This window comes from Rhinopithecus bieti, unplaced genomic scaffold (assembly GCF_001698545.2).
Source record: "Rhinopithecus bieti isolate Rb0 unplaced genomic scaffold, ASM169854v2 scaffold_17861, whole genome shotgun sequence".
Classification (NCBI taxonomy): Eukaryota; Metazoa; Chordata; class Mammalia; order Primates; family Cercopithecidae; genus Rhinopithecus; species Rhinopithecus bieti.
The window spans coordinates 2,821,681-2,837,692 of NW_016809830.1; the positions used below are offsets into that span (position 1 = coordinate 2,821,681).

At 45.6% G+C, this 16,012-nt stretch overlaps 1 protein-coding gene across 1 annotated transcript in view; it reads left to right on the top strand.

Moving 5' to 3' along the window:
- The window catches only part of CPLX4 (complexin 4), a 25,260-nt gene extending 10,332 nt beyond the window's left edge, over positions 1–14,928 (top strand). The window contains exon 3 of the mRNA XM_017890502.1: positions 13,419–14,928. Coding sequence (XP_017745991.1) covers positions 13,419–13,646 — 228 coding nt within the window. The 3' untranslated portion in view covers positions 13,647–14,928. The remainder of the gene's footprint in view (positions 1–13,418) is intronic.
- The last annotated feature ends 1,084 nt before the right edge of the window (positions 14,929–16,012 follow it).

Genomic DNA, 16,012 nt, shown 5'->3' on the forward strand with positions numbered 1-16,012 from the left:
AGATGATGAGCATTTTTTCATGTGTCTGTTGGCTGCATAAATGTCTTCTTTTGAGAAGTGTCTGTTCATATCCTTTGCCCACTTTGTGATGGGGTTGTTTGCTTTTTTCTTGTAAATTTGTTTAAGTTCTTTGTAGATTCTGGATATTAGCCCTTTGTCAGATGAGTAGATTGCAAAAATTTTCTCCCATTCTGTAGGTTGCCTGTGCACTCTGATGGTAGTTTCTTTTGCTGTGCAGAAGCTCTTTAGTTTAATTAGATCCCATTTGTCAATTTTGGCTTTTGTTGCCCGTTGCTTTTGGTGTTTTAGACATGAAGTCCTTGCCCATGCCTATGTCCTGAATGGTATTGCCTAGGTTTTCTTCTAGAGTTTTTATGGTTTTAGGTCTGACATTTAAGTCTTTAATCTGAGCTAAAGGAGGATGTTCGAACCCATCACAAAGAAGCTAAAAACCTTGAAAAAAGATTGGATGAATGGCTAACTAGAATAAACAGCGTAGAGAAGACCTCTTAAATGACCTGATGGAGCTGAAAACCATGGCATGAGAACTACATGACGCATGCACAAGCTTCAATAGCCGATTGGATCAACACATCAAAGGTATCAGTGATTGAAGATCAAATGAATGAAATGAAGCGAGAAGAGAAGTTTAGAGAAAAAAGAGTAAAAATAAGTGAAGAAAGCCTCCAAGGAATATGGGACTATGTGAAAAGACCACATCTACGTCTGATTGGTGTACCTGAAAGGGGCGTTTTTATATTGGGTTGCATTGGTAACAATGGATTCTACACACAGTGTTTCAAAACTGTGCCTATGGTATGGAAGATACTACAAATACCAGTAATACAATTGTCTGCTTTTTGTAAACCACATGGAAATTCTAATCCGGTATAGCTAGCCATAAAAACAGCACCTAATAAAACTACATGATAAGAAAAATCGGGCCGGGCGCGGTGGCTCAAGCCTGTAATCCCAGCACTTTGGGAGGCCGAGACAGGTGGATCACGAGGTCAGGAGATTCAGTCCATCCTGGCTAACACGGTGAAACCCCGTCTCTACTAAAAAAAAATACAAAAAACTAGCCGGGCGAGGTGGCAGGCGCCTGTAGTCTCAGCTACGTGGGAGGCTGAGGCAGGAGAATGGCGTAAATCCGGGAGGCGGAGCTTGCAGTGAGCTGAGATCCGGCCACTGACCTCCAGCCTGGGCGACAGAGCGAGACTCCGTCTCAAAAAAAAAAAGAAAAGAAAAGAAAAAAAAGAAAAGAAAATCGGCTACTCTGGGCACACTGCCTATGAGTTAGCCCTGCTCTGCAAGGAGCAGTTTAAAAACTAAAATTAAAATATTTTTAAAAATCAGCTGGATCGTATTCCACTCAGTCCAGTTATCACCAGCTGTAGCTAACTTCCCCTACCCCAGTGCAACACCTTGCACTTGCAAACCAGCCCCACCCTTGGGAGCCTCCTCTGCCTCCCGCGCTGTCACTTGTCACACGTTACCCTCCCGCCCGCGTCCCCCCCACCGACGAGGCTCTGGGTACGGGGACCCTTCGATGGCCCATGTGGCGAAAAAGAGGCTCCGGGGGACAGACACGTTTCCCACGCTAACGTCTGCCCAGGCTGTGCAGAACAGCCGCTCCCCTCCAAGTCAGATCCTGGCTGGAGCGCGGAGGGCGCTGCGGCCGCCAGCGCGGGCCCGAATCCTCGACGCCTGCGCCCCCTGGTGTTCCTAGCGCCGCGGCCACTGGCACCCGCGGGAGGGGGGAACCAGGGCTGCGGTTGGTGGCAGGACCAGGGCGGGGCAGAAGCCAATTTCTAGAGGTGACTTAAAAAACAAAAAAAAAGTATTGATAGGTCATTGGATGGAATGGGGGAAAAACAAAACAACAACAAAGAAAGAAAGAAAAGAAAAGAAAAGTCTTATTATTTTATTGAGGACCTGGTCGTGCGTTTCCTATCCTCCCATGGCATAACGGGAGAGGGAGCTCGCAAACAGCCGAGTTTCCGCTGTCTCTGCAGTCGAGGGCGGGCTGAAGGAGTTGGAATCTTCAGCCTTGAGAGGAGATGACTGAATAAATGAAGCTTATGGGGGCAGAATCATGCCCCAGGCCTCCAGTGCCATGCTTTTTATTTTAATGCTGAATTCACCCAACTTACCCAGTGGCTTGGCTGCTGGTTGTTACTGAACTATAGGTACCTAAGATCTGTCTCATTATGCAGAGGAATCTCCGCAATGGAACCTTTAGAGAGCCATCCTCAGAGAGAGGCCGGGCGCGGTGGCTCACGCCTGTAATCCCAGCACTTTAAGAGGCCGAGGCGGGCGGATCACCTGAGGTCAATAGTTCAAAACGAGCCTGGCCAACATGGTGAAATCCCGTTTCTATTAAACATACAAAAAAAAAAAAAAATTAGCTGGGCGTGGTGGCGGGCCCCTGTAATTCCAGCTACCCAGGAGGCTGAGGCAGGAGAATTGCTGGAACCCGGGAGGCAGAGGCTGCAGTGAGCTGAGATCGGGCCACTGCACTCCAGCCTGGGCGATAGAGCAAGACTCCATCTCAAAAAATAAATTAATTAATTAATTAAATTAAATTAAAAGCCATCAGAAAAACATAGTGGGGATGCGAGGTGTAGGGTTTTGTCTCCTAGATGCTTCATTAAGGAGCAAGGAGGCCCTGGAAGGCCAGACAGTGCCCATCTGGGTCACTAGGAGATGTAACTGAGAAGCCCAAGGCATGGTGCTCTGTCCAAAGAACTGGAGGGAAGGAGAGGAGAGGCAGGCCTGCCAGTGCTGCCTCTTACTGCGGCCAGGGGAGGGCTGACTGACGGCTGAACCAAAGGAACTGCTGTATTCGGTGGGAAACAGAGGAACAGATTCCCAGATTCCCAGGTCCTTAGGGGTCACCTCCATGGGGCTTGGCTTCCGAGGTCATCTGAGGAACATGCCAACCATCACTTCCCTCCAACCCTCTAAGTTCTTTTCCTAGAACAGGTTCAGGTTCCTGGATGACCACAATACTTTGGTTCCTTGACACCAGTGTCTGAGTGATGTTTCTCTTTTCAATAGACTTACTTTTTTACATCCGGAAAAGCACATGCCATATGTGTGCGCTCAATACATAACCATAAAGATCATATAAATTTAGGGACCTGCCGAAGGTCACAAAGCTTGCTGTGACAAATGGAGACTCAAGCCTCCTTACTCTTCATCCACTACTTTTTCGTCCCCCCTTCTCCTCATATCCCTTTAAACTGGGCATCAGATTCCTGGTGGTAGACTTTAGAACTGAACACACTGTCTAACAAAGAAAATGGCACAGGACAGAAAGCAGGGATCACTGGGACTCTAGTGGGCTCCTAATAACCTTCCCCTCCCTGCCAGGTTTGCAGAATACTTAGCCTGTGCCATCTTCTAAAGCCCATATTGGGTAAGCATTCATAGTAATAGTATTAACAGCCCACAGGGAATTGGACGAATTTAACACGTCCTCCAGCTAATGAGGGATGACCCCCTGGGTACCTCATTCACAATTCCCCAGGGTCACCGCCACAGCGCTTACATAACAGCAGGATTCAGTTCTAGACCCTTCCCCTGACCAAGGCCCGACAGGGAGCAGATCTGAGAAAATGTCTTCCCAGGAGCTGTCAGGTCTAATGAGGATAACTATGTCACATTTTGGAATTAGAACTGTATTTTCTAAAGAAATTATTTGGCTGCTGTTTCCTCCGAAAAAGAGTTTCACTCTATTGCTGACAGGGAAAAGCAAATGTAGACTCTTTGAAAAGGAGCAACATAAGCCATAGCCCTCTAGATAAACAATAAAAGGTCTTGGATCTCAAATTTACTAATTGTTAGTGACAATACTATTTGCTATGCCAATGTCTTTTGATGACCATTGTTAATTTCGGTAATCAGATAAGTAATTAAATAAGTGCAGTAAACAAATTGCAGTAATCTGCAGTACGTATATGTATATGTATCTATACCAGTCATTATAATATTCATGTATACATATCCAGATTATGTCGATTTCCTCTAGTTGTCAAATTATAGGTCATCAGAGGACTTAAAATGCCTAAAGTCATCCATGATGCTTACGTTAGATTTGGATCGCACACCACTAATTATTCCAGACTCTGTATCTTCAGTTTCTCCTTCTTGATTGGCCTCTCCTTAATAAAAGAGGTCAAATCTCTCCCATCTAAAACAAGCAAACAGTACTTTCTGAGTAAACATGGCTTTTTAGGTATCTTCCCTTAAATGACTAGTTCTCACTGCTCTGCTGAAACCTTCTTCTTCCAGATGTTCAGTGTCTGTCTAAATACAGTAGGTGGTTCCCTTAATTTCTCTTGGGGCCTCTTTGTTTCTTCTACCACTGGTGATAGCTTCTTCCTTAAAGTCCTCTCTCTCCTCAGCTTGCAGATATCACCCTCTGGTTCTTGTTCTTGTACTGCTTCTTCTCCATGAGTTATCTTTCTCTGTCTGCCTCCAAATTGTGGGATATTCCAGGGTGCCCCCTTGGCTGGCTCTTCTTCTCACTCAAGCCTGCACAGTGTCCACGAGGGCTGCACCTTGCCATTGCTTTCTGTTACCACCTACATGTTGATGATTCTCAAATCTGTACTTCCAGACCACATCTTCTCCCCACATTTCCCAACTGCAGCTACCTTTACTTGGGCACTTCACAGATAGAACCAGCTCATATCCAAAACTTACTTGCTCATCCTCCCTCTAAACCTGCTCCTCCTATAGGCTCCACTTCCATGGGTGACTCTCCCGACAAGCCCATCTCCCAGGCTGGCTACCAGATGTCACCACTGCCTCTTCCCTCCTTGCTCCAGCTGCATGTCCAGTAAATCGCCAAGTCATCTTAATTCACTCCTGAATAGTTCTCAATTCACCATAGCTTTTCTACTTGGAGTCTTGTCCCTCTCAACACTGAGGTTTCTGAAGTGCAAATCTGATCTGTTTTTTAAGGCCACTATGTCTTTTAGAATAAAATCCAAACTCCTTGTCCTGTATGCTGTGATATGGCTCCCGTCTCTCCAACTTCACCTCTTGCTACTACTCCCTGCCTGGACTAGCACTTCCTCCTGCTCCGTTCCGTGCTCCCTGTGGCCTTTCTGTAAGACTCTGGTTAGTGTCACTTCTTCCAGGGCCTTCCATGATCTCCCTCCCCCTACCTAATTCTGGATTGGGTCATCCTCCTCCATGTTCCCATATATCTTGAGTCCATGTCTCCTACATCATCTTATGACCCTAAATATCTGCACCTACTGTGTGCTCCTTTAAAAAAGGGGCTGACTTTTAAATCTCTCTGCTTGGTGCCTAGCAAGGTGACTGAGATATAGAAAATTGCACACACACACACACACACACACACACACACACACACAGTGATTGCTGAGTAAATGGATGTTATTGGGGAAAAAAGAAAAGAAAGAAAAATGCCCGGCTGGGTGCAGTGGCTCACGCCTATAATCCCAGCACTTTGGGAAGCCAAGGTGGGCAGATCACAAGGTCAGGAGATCGAGACCATCCTGGTCAACATGGTGAAACCATGTCTCTACTAAAAATACACAAATTATCTGGGCGTGGTGGTGCGTGCCTATAATCCCAGCTACTAGGGAGGCTGAGGCAGGAGAATCTCTTGAACCAGGAAGCTGGAGGTTGCAGTGAGCCAAAATCGCGCCATAGCACTCCAGCCTGGCAACAGAGCGAGATTCCATCTTAATAAAATAAAATAAAATAAAATAAAATAGAAATGCCCAAAGAACAAAGTATCAAAAACAGCAGAAAGAATTTACCTGCCATTAGAGTTACATTAAACTACAATTTTATGAAAAGAACAAGTCCAGATTCAACATTGTAGTTTTGTATAAAACACAAAGGTTTCCCTGTTTTATAAGTACAACACCATATTTCTTCAAGTAGAGGAAGTAATATGTTTTAAATAAAGCTACAAGATTCTTTCTAAAAGCAAATGTGTCCCTCTCCCTGGCCAATTTAAAATGTATATGTAAGTCAAGCTAAATTAATAAGAGAAAACAGTTCCACAATGAACCCTAATCCTATTAACAGAATTGTCAATCTAGGTTAGTCATTGAAAAATAATGTTGTGACCCCTGCTGAGCTATATGATTTAGTTACACCTGGTGTTTGTCTGCCGTATTAAGGGCACCATTCATTTCGAATAAAGATGCATATAGGAGAAACTCAACAGAGTTGTCTTTAAATGTGTCACATTGAAAGCTCCATTACAGTTGAATTTAAAATTTGCCTCTTAAAAAAAAAAACAAAGATGATTGTGTGAACCTTCCTTTGCCAGATCCCTTCAGATTAGGAGCTCTTGGGGCTGCCCAGCAGGGTCTGAGACAACGAAACCTCCTGCTTTCTGAGCAGCTGTTTCTGGTGACCAGGCGGCGGGGAGGCCATCAGAGGCCCCATCAGCCGCCATCTCTTCCTTCCCCTCCTCACCCTGCCCCAGTTCAGTTTGCTCCTCCTACTTATGCTCTTGAAAGAGCAATGGACTACATGTCTCCAGGGAGTATGGGGATGGGAAGGAGTCACTGGACACTAGTGAAGCAGGATTTCAAGACGTGTTGCTAGGCCACACCAGTTTTCTCATGTCATCTTCACAAACGCCCTGCAAGGTAGGTAGATATCACCTCTACTTTACAGATGAGAACACCGGCTCAGAGAGGGAAAGTGACTTTCCAAGGTCACAGAGCCAGTAAAGGCAGAACAAGACTTTACCACGAGACAATCCGAGTGCACAGGCCATGTTTTCTTGCTAGACCCTTCTGGCAGCTGTGTTAGGTCTTAGGCCCTAAAAGCAGAATGACATTTTGAAGAATCTTTCCCTCTCGAAACCTCACTTTCCTCCTCTGTAAATGAGGGGCTTGGATATGCGGCCTCTGGGAGCTTCTTGAGTCCCTGTGGAATGTCTTCATGAGGGAAAGAGGTATGAGATGTGCACAGCTGGTATCTAGAAATTCTCATTCCATGTAGCTCCCGACGCATGCACACTTTCAATCAAATTGAAAACCGATGCCTATTCCTCAAGAAGACAAATCCACACCATCTGTCCTAATCTGCGAGTGCTGAGGGGTCTTTAGGTAGCTGAAGAGGGAAGAGCAGCAGCGGGGCACAGCAGAAGGAGCAGCCAGCATGCCCCAGCCCAGGGCCTTCACACCAGCCACACACTATCTTCTGAGGGCAGCAGCCCCACTCATAACCAGGACAGTGAGAGTGGTTTATGAAGACAAGTACCTGACTGCTCAAGTCCATGATCCTCACAATTATGTCAATCTCACGCTACATGAACTCCTCCACGTGAAAGAAATCCATTCTTTTAGCTTTTGGTATCCTGTGGGCAACGATAAGTGAATAAACCAAAAACAAAATCAAATCTACCTAGTATCAATCACACTGGTATTTGCTTATACACCACGCTTAGCTAACTGGATTCTGACAAGAGGAGAATGCTCAGTTTTTGGAAGACATAACCATCTAAGATAATTTATCATGGTTTCTCAAGTTTGGTGAAAAGAGAAGGCCAGTTTATCCAGGTCTAGGAAGTAGTAAGTCTTGAAATCCAGGGTCATGTTTATCTTTTGGTGAATGCTCATGCATCAATCACAGGAAATGACAATGGTAGGATATGGAGCTATTTAAATAATGGGGTATTCAGCACTGGCCATAAAGATAATAAGTCTTGTTAAAAACAAGAGATTAAAATGGATTTCTCATCAGCTGGCATAAAAATAATTAGCTCTTAACTGCATTAAACAATATCCCAAATTGGTAAGGTTTCTAGAAGTGAGAAGATCTCTGAAACAGAGCCTCTGAGAACAAAGTATAGCCTATAAGTCCCCTAATTATGTGCTGGCTCACTCATTCATTCACTCACACCACGGTTCTCATCCTTGAGCCTTCCTTCCCTCCCTGGAGCTGCTTCCGGCCCGTAGTGATGCTGATTCACATTGGCTGTAACTGCACTTGTATTTGGGGATTGTAATGAGCCATTACTTCTTTTCCTTGAAGTATGAACTGTGTCCAAATATTCCTGGTCTCCCCAACCCAAGATTTGTCAATGGGCAGCAGAACGTGTGGACAAGACATTCATTGTTTGAATTGCAGACAAGGTCCTGTCAGCAGGGTGGTTCATTAGGAAGAGAGGAAACAAGGCTGCTGTGTCCACTGTATAAATCCCATTTGTGCTTCTTAATTGCTTGCTCTGTCCCGGATCTTTCTCTTAAGGGCCAATACTCTCCCACCGTCTCTTTCACTGTCCATGCCTTCTTTATCCCAGAGATCCTTTCAGCAGGGATCTTGACACTGAGCTGCCCTCTTTCCTCTAAAATATTCATAACCACCACTACTACTTATCCAGAGCTTAGATGCTTGCGAGGCTGTTTCACAGCATGTCTCATTCAATCTGCTCAACAGTCCTCTAAGTGGCCCTTCCCTTGGACATCAGAAACATAAGTTGACTTGCCCAAGGTCATGCATTGGTAAATGACACATCTGGGACTCGAACCCATGTCTAACTCCAAATCACACAATCTTTCATTCTCCTAGGCTACCTCTGGCAGGAGAACGGTCTGGATAGGCTGCAGCTTTTTACAAAGGAGACACTTAAATACTTAGCCAGTTCTAGATCTAGGGCTAGCTCAATTAGTTAGGATCCAGAGCTAACAAGGCTACAGGCCCACATTTGGTTCCAGAGGACATGATTTTCTCCTCTAGCCACTCAACAGCCTTGTCTGGTTGTCCTACCTTTAGTCATAAGGTTTCCATGGCACAGGCCTCAGCCCAGAGTAATCAGTTTCAAGACTAGAATCATCTCTGGAAGCAGCCATGCTCTGGGGGAGGGCAAGTAACCTTGTCCTTCTAGATCAATGGTGAGTGGAGGACTCTCTGACCAAAGCCATTGACTACATCCAATGCTGTCTTTGGACCTGGACATCTGAGGCCACTGCCCTGCAGCCCATGTTTTAGAGGGCTCTGGTCTCTCTTCTAGCCACCCTCTTTCACATGGGGTGAAGAGTCTGTGGGCCAAAGGTCCTAGACCAGGCAGAGCCACACCCCTCTTGTAGACCATGCTCAAGCTGCTCAGGACCCCAAACGCCCTGCCTAAGTGCATTCCAGAGCCTTCCCAGGCCTCTGATGCAGATCTGTGCTCCTGAGAGTGGCCAGGCAGACTAGGCCTAAGGAGTGGGGTAGGGGTCATGCTCCCAAGGTCCCAAGGCCCTTCCCAGTGAGGGCTGGAGCCAGGAACTGGAGAAAAAAGAGGTTCAGGTTATGAGCCAGGAACTTCTATCAGCACTTGTGCTCTACCATTGACAAAAATTAGGGGTGGGCCCGACAAGAGGTAAGGGGAGCTAGGGCTGGCTAGGTGGCTTTCTCCTAGAATGGAAAGCCTAGTGCTAAAGAGGAACCGACTAAGCCTGGCTTGTTAGAAAAACCAAGCCTTTGAGTGAAGGTAGGAGTCATTGCTAGGTCAGAGATAAGGTACCAGGACATCACAGCCTCCTGAGAGGGCTAACCCCATGTGCAAGATTGCCCATGGTAAATGCCCCTGTCCACTTCCGAAGGCTATTATTTTTATGAAAAGCTACTACTGGGTGAGTGCTTAACAGATTCTAAATAATTCAGTTACCATCTAATCAACCCTCCACAGCTCTAAGGCAAATAATGCAATTCTCCACATACAGACAAGGAAATAAAGCTCAAAGAGGCTACACAAAATGCCCCAGGTCACCCATCCTGTAAGTGGTAGAACTAACGTTCTCACTCAGGCAATTTAGTCTGCGATGCCCCAACATGATTATAAAGATAAACCGGTAGCTATGAAAACAGAGCTCTTTATAGCAAAGAGAACCTACAAATTTAAGCATTGTTAAGGCTGTTATCCTTCCTGACAATAGGTTCATTGAATCATTCAGTAAACATTTATTTTAATTTTTGAAAATATTTATTTGTTTATTAAGACACAGTCTCTCTCTTTTGCCCAGGCTGGAGTGCAGTGGCGCGATCTTGGCTCACGGCAACCTCTGCCTCCTAGGTTCAAGTGATTCTCCTGCCTCAGCCTCCCAAGTAACTGGGATTACAGGCGTGTGCCACCACGCCCTGCTAATTTTTGCATTATTATTAGAGACAGGGTTTCACTAATTTGGCCATGCTGGTCTTGAACTCCTGACCTCAGGTGATCCCCCCACCTCAGCTTCGCAAAGAGCTGGGATTACTGGCTTGAGCCACCATGCCCGGCTATTCAGTAAAGATTTAATTCTTTGTGTCTACATGCCAGAAACTTTGCTGGGTTATGAGACAGAAAGATGAGTAACTTACAGCCTTTGTCTTCAAGAAAGGTGGAGCAGTGGTTCTCAAACTTCAGCAAGCCCCCGAATCACCAGGAGGACTTGTTAAATCACAGATTGTGAAGCCCGCGCCCTGAGTTTCTGAATCAGTGGGTCTGAGTAGGGTCCCAGCATGTGCATCTCTAGTGAGGTCCCAAAAGATGCTGATGCTGAGAACCCACTTTGGGTTCTCAAAAGATGCTTGGCCTAGAGAACCCACTTTGAGAACCACTTTGATAAAACTTAGGGCAATCAAGATCCTCTCCATGAGGCAACGTAGAATTGCACTGCTCTTGCTTCCCTGAGCAAGAGGCACAAGGATAAAACAAACCTCAGAGTCACCCTTGAAGGAGGAAACCATCCCGAAGCTTCGTCAAGCACAGCAGAGCCATAGAGAGTGGCCTTGCTGAGGTCTCCCTGTGAATGGGAGGCAGGCGAGCACCATCCCGTGAACCCTCGCCAGTGTGTTCAGTGTTTTATGACCCTGGCTGGCTGGCTGGCTTTCCTTTGGCCCCTCTAGCTGCCCGTCCCTGCAGGCCCAAAACAGTTACCCTGTCCAGGTTCAAACCTGGTGACATGCTTGGGGATCTTACTACCAACCTGAGGGAAGGGGCCAGAATTCCTGGGAATGTCTTTTCAAATCACTTGCATTTGAGTTCAGGATGCATAAGAAAGGGCAGATGTCCCACATTTGTGTGAACTGAGAATGAGTCGGCCACCTTGTGCTTTTCCTCTCCTTCCTGCAAAAAGGCCCAGAAGATGATCAGCAAGGAAAGCAGCTGCTAGGGAAGGCAAATAAAAAATAAATAGAAATGCACAATTGGCTGGGAGCCCCTAGGGATTAACTAACTAATTAATCCCACAACAGTTTGACCAGGAACTAATTAATCCGTTAAGCACTTGGAGGGCCCAAGGCCCTGGCCAAGAGCAGGGAGAGGCTTCACTTATCTCCGGAGGCTGGCGCGGAGTGGGACTGTCCTCCCGAGTCTCCAAGGACGGCCTCGGTGAGGACTGTCCTTCCCAAAATCATTGGTTCCCCCTGCATCAGAAATCTGCTTCTCAAGCTGTTTCTTGAGCCAGGTTCCTGTGTCACTCTGCCCAGGGAACCGAATCAAAGAAGAGAGCCCTGAGGAAAGTCTGCTGGGCTTCAGCCCCTCCAAGTAAGAGAGCCACAGAGAGTTAGAACTGGAAAAGACTTCAGCCATCTGGTCCTTCCAACCCACTTGACAGATGAAGAATGAAGTTTACAGGTTACCCTGGTGTGCCGTTTGGACCTACAGACAACTGATGTGCCTTTCCGATCATTCCTACGCAGCACCCAGACAGGGGGGATTCAGATCTCCCTTTAGGTGCTGTCTTTAACTCCACCTCAGAAGTCACCAGGTGCAGAAATCTTCCTTAAAACAATGTAGTCTGATTGACTTAGATCATCATTTTTTAATATGATTTTTCATGAGCTTTGGTAACAAATTTAAGGCTGGTCACAACATATTCAGGTGGCTCTAACATAGATCTTTCCTCTCATTAGCTTTTCTGACACTCTTTTTAATCTTCTGTTTCCCTGAAACCCAGGTCACCTCATGTTACAACCTGATCTCCAAAAAATCTGACAGCAGCCATCTGGGGATGTAAGCTAATGTTAACCTTTCCCAGAGAATGTTTTCTTTAGACTCCTCTCTCATTACAGAACAAGAGGCTCTACAGTCTAAGTGGTGAAACAATCTCAGCTGAGTATGGTGGTACATACCTGTGGTCCCAGCTACGTGGAAGGCTGAGGTGGGAGGATTGCTTGAGCCTAGAAGGCCAAGGCTGCAATGAGCCAAGATTGCACCACTGCACTCCAGCCTGGGTGAAAGAGAGAGACCTTGTCTAAAAAAATAAAATAAAAATAAAAATAAAAGAATCTCAAAGACCAGGCAGCATACACTAAGAAATTCTGGAACAGACACTCCTAGAATCACAAAATGAAATGTGCAAGGCACTTGTGATAGCATCAGCAACACCGAAGGCTAGACTGCCAGTATGCTGAGTGGGGGCCATGTGCTTGATGGTTCACTTAATACACATGTGCTGTGGGCCAGACTCCAGTTTAGGTGCTAACGGTGGAGTTGAATCTAACAAGAGCCCATGAGGGGCTCCCTGTCTAGTGGAAGGGAGGAAAAGAGCAATGATTAAGCAAAAGTTGCCACTAAGGTGTGATGAGTGAATTAATGCATACTGTCTAGTCACTATAAACTGAAACTTCATCCTCTAGAGTGGGGTCAACCAGGTGAGTGGATCTTGGCATGGGCCTGATAGAGTCTGCAAGACTTGCAAAGCTGCCCTTAGGCAGAGTTGGGGTATGATGCCCCAGCTTTTGTTTATATAAGCGACACAGAGAGAAAGGGGCTTCTTAAAAATCCAGATGGGGTTGGGAGTGGTGGCTCATGCCTGTAATTTCAGCACTTTGGGAGGCCGGAGCAGTTGGATCACCTGAGGTCAGGAGTTTGAGACCAGCCTGGCCAACATGGTGAAACCCCGTCTCTACTGAAAATACAAAAAAATTAGCCAAGTTTTGGTAGTGTACGCCTGTAATCCCAGCTGCTAGGGAGGCTAAGGCAGGAGAATCACTTGAACCAAGGAGGCAGAGGTTGCGGTGAGCTGAGATCGAGACACTGCACTCCAGCTTGGGTGACAGAGCAAGACTCCCTTTCAAAAAAAACAAACAAAAAAATCCAGATGGCTGGACTCCACCTCCAGAGTTCCTGATTCAGTGGATCTGGGATGGGGCCCAAGAATCTGTAGTTCCAGCAGGCTCTAGATGATGCTAACGCTGCTTGTCCAGGGACCACACTGGGAGAACCACCATACTGGAAGGTTCTGATGGACCCAAGGTACCATGAAGGAGGGACTTCCCTACAGGAGCCTCCACGACGGCCACCAGGACCAGGCTAGGCTGCAAGGCCAAGTGTGCCACTCACTTCCTTTATTCTCTACAGACTTTTTCCTGCTGCTTTTTAAAATGTATTTAGTTACTGAGTTAGTAGGTTTAGAGTTATTTATCTCTATTTATTTTTCACATAGAGTGAAATGGATGAGAATCAAATCCAGATGGCTGGAGATGATGTGGATTTACCCGAAGATCTCCGGAAAATGGTAGATGAAGATCAAGAAGAGGAAGAAGATAAAGATTCTATTCTTGGGCAGATACAGAATCTCCAGAACATGGACTTGGATACCATAAAAGAAAAAGCCCAGGCCACCTTCACTGAAATCAAGCAGACAGCGGAGCAGAAGTGTTCCGTGATGTGAGGGGTGGGAGGGGTGGAGGGAGGGAACCAGTCATCCGTGGAAAAGATCACTCTCCTGTGGGACGTTTCGAGCAGTACATGTTTTAATGTAGTGAACACATTAAGGAAAACCACGATGATCCATTGATAGACAATCATTTGGTTGTTCTAAATATTCCTGGCAGAGTATTTAGCTAGCACCTTGCAGCAGGAACCATACTTTCCTTTTAGTTATAAATGAGACAAACTGGAAATTTTCAGGTGTAAATGATGATGCTGAACACATATCTGCTTAAAGACCTTGAGATGAGCCAAGAAGAAACAAAAGCAAGTGGCATTTCCTCTCCAACTTTCTTCCTTGGAGGCCAAGTTCTCACCTGTCCAACTATTCGCAGGACACCAGGTCCCTTCAGAGAAAGATGTGGAGAGTCAAGGTATCCACTGGAAGCCGGGTTGCCCACAGGGAGCTGAGGCTACAGACTCCAGGGCAATCAAAAGTCACCACCCCCACCCCTCACCTCCAGGCTCCTTGAATTTGTCAGTGATACTCATCAACTTTGGTCCTTGGATGCTTCTCAGCCAAGTGGCGGTAGCAGGGATGTGGTGAACAATGAGAAATTGAGGCAGGGAATAGACCTCACCAGCCCTTTGCATTGGAGATCATCACTCTAGTGGCCATGTGAAGAAGGGAGGCACAATTATAAGCAGAGGGAAACCAGGGAGACGGCTGCTCTTTTTGAGTTGAGCTTAACTCTCCTTGTCTGAACTTGGTGATAGCAATGGAAACAAAGTGGGTAGACTAACAGAGAGCGTTAAAAAGTTAAATCAATCTCTCTCTGTCTCTCTCTGTCTCCTCCCAACCTATTTCTCTCTCATCCCTCCCTCCTTCTTGTCCAATCTCCCTATCTCTTTTTTTTTTCTTCTCCTGTCCCTTCCTATCCCACCCCTTCAGACTACCTTCCAGTAAATCACACTGTCATTTGGTGCCACAGGCTTTCAGGGTAGGCACTGATTTTTTTTCCCTAATATCTGTTCTCTTTCAAAAGGAACAATTCAAAAGACTTAGGACAGTTACCACTGAAACACTTCAAGCTATTTAGCTAAAGCCCACCAAACCAAAACAAAATACTGATTTTTTTTGGTGAATCTGTTCATATGGTGAATAAAGATCTATCAAAGAAAAGGAAACTGAGACCAAAACTTAGGGTCTAACTTCTTCTAAACCCAGAGTTCCCAAATGTGTTGTACAAGAAGTTTTGTGTAATAAAAATATGCAAATAAAACAAATGAATAAAGGTCCAAAACCTATGGTCCTTTTCAAAGTTTAGCCTGTCTTGGAAGTTCCTGAGAGAACATTGGTGCAATGATTGGGGCTGATTAGCTTCTAGTCCACAAACCCAGATGCCGTGAGCACATTTTAAAACTGTGCTTGTCTTTTATCAGAAATGGCATGTGAATTGTGATCTGTTTTATAGCAGAAACTTTAAAATATTCACTTTTTAAAAAACTACAATATAATAGATATGATTTAGTTTCAGTTTAATGCCTGGCTCTGCCCTGTAGTTGACGGAGTGGGTAGTATGGATGGGTGAGAGGTGCTGCATGTGGCCTGATGTCTGTACACTTTGTATGACATAAAATACTACAACTGCCAAATTGTTCCACAGACTAGCCTCAGGATGACAAAGAAGACGTGCTTTCTTGTAAAAGATGCAGCCAGTTCTGCTAAGGAAATCACTAAATTGGCACTTCCTCTTGACTGCCAACATTACTCCAATGCAATTTGGTCATTGTCTCAATGAAGTTGCACAGCTGCTAGAAGACTGTGACCATGATTCCTCCTCCACATCACACAACCCCACAACACAGCCCAGTATATCACCTCACCCCACACAGTGGTACCCCACATCACATTACACCAGACCACAACCTATCATACCACATTACACCACAACACATTACACCCCACACTAAACCACCCCTCACCACACGGCCACACCACCCCAATCAATACCAAATCACATGTGTATGGGTTGGGAGAGGAAGGACATGTATTAGGGCATCCAGAAGGCCTTTTTCTCTCTAGAGGGTGGATTGGTGTCTGTGCTGTATGATGTCAATGAGCACAAAAAGGTCTCCCAGCATCAAAACCTAGAATCTAACAATTATTAAGGACTAGGAGGGAATCTATTCTAATCTCCCATACAATGAAGAGACCCTTTCCAAGTTGTCCCAGTTGAGCCTTATTTGAAAGCTTCCAGTGGTACAGAATTCACTATCTGCTGCTCCAAGGAAATTTAACAACCACCGTTCCATTTTTAGACAGCTTTAGTTGTTAGAAAATCCTTCTTTGTCTTAAGCTGAAAATGGTTGCATCTTTAATCCATC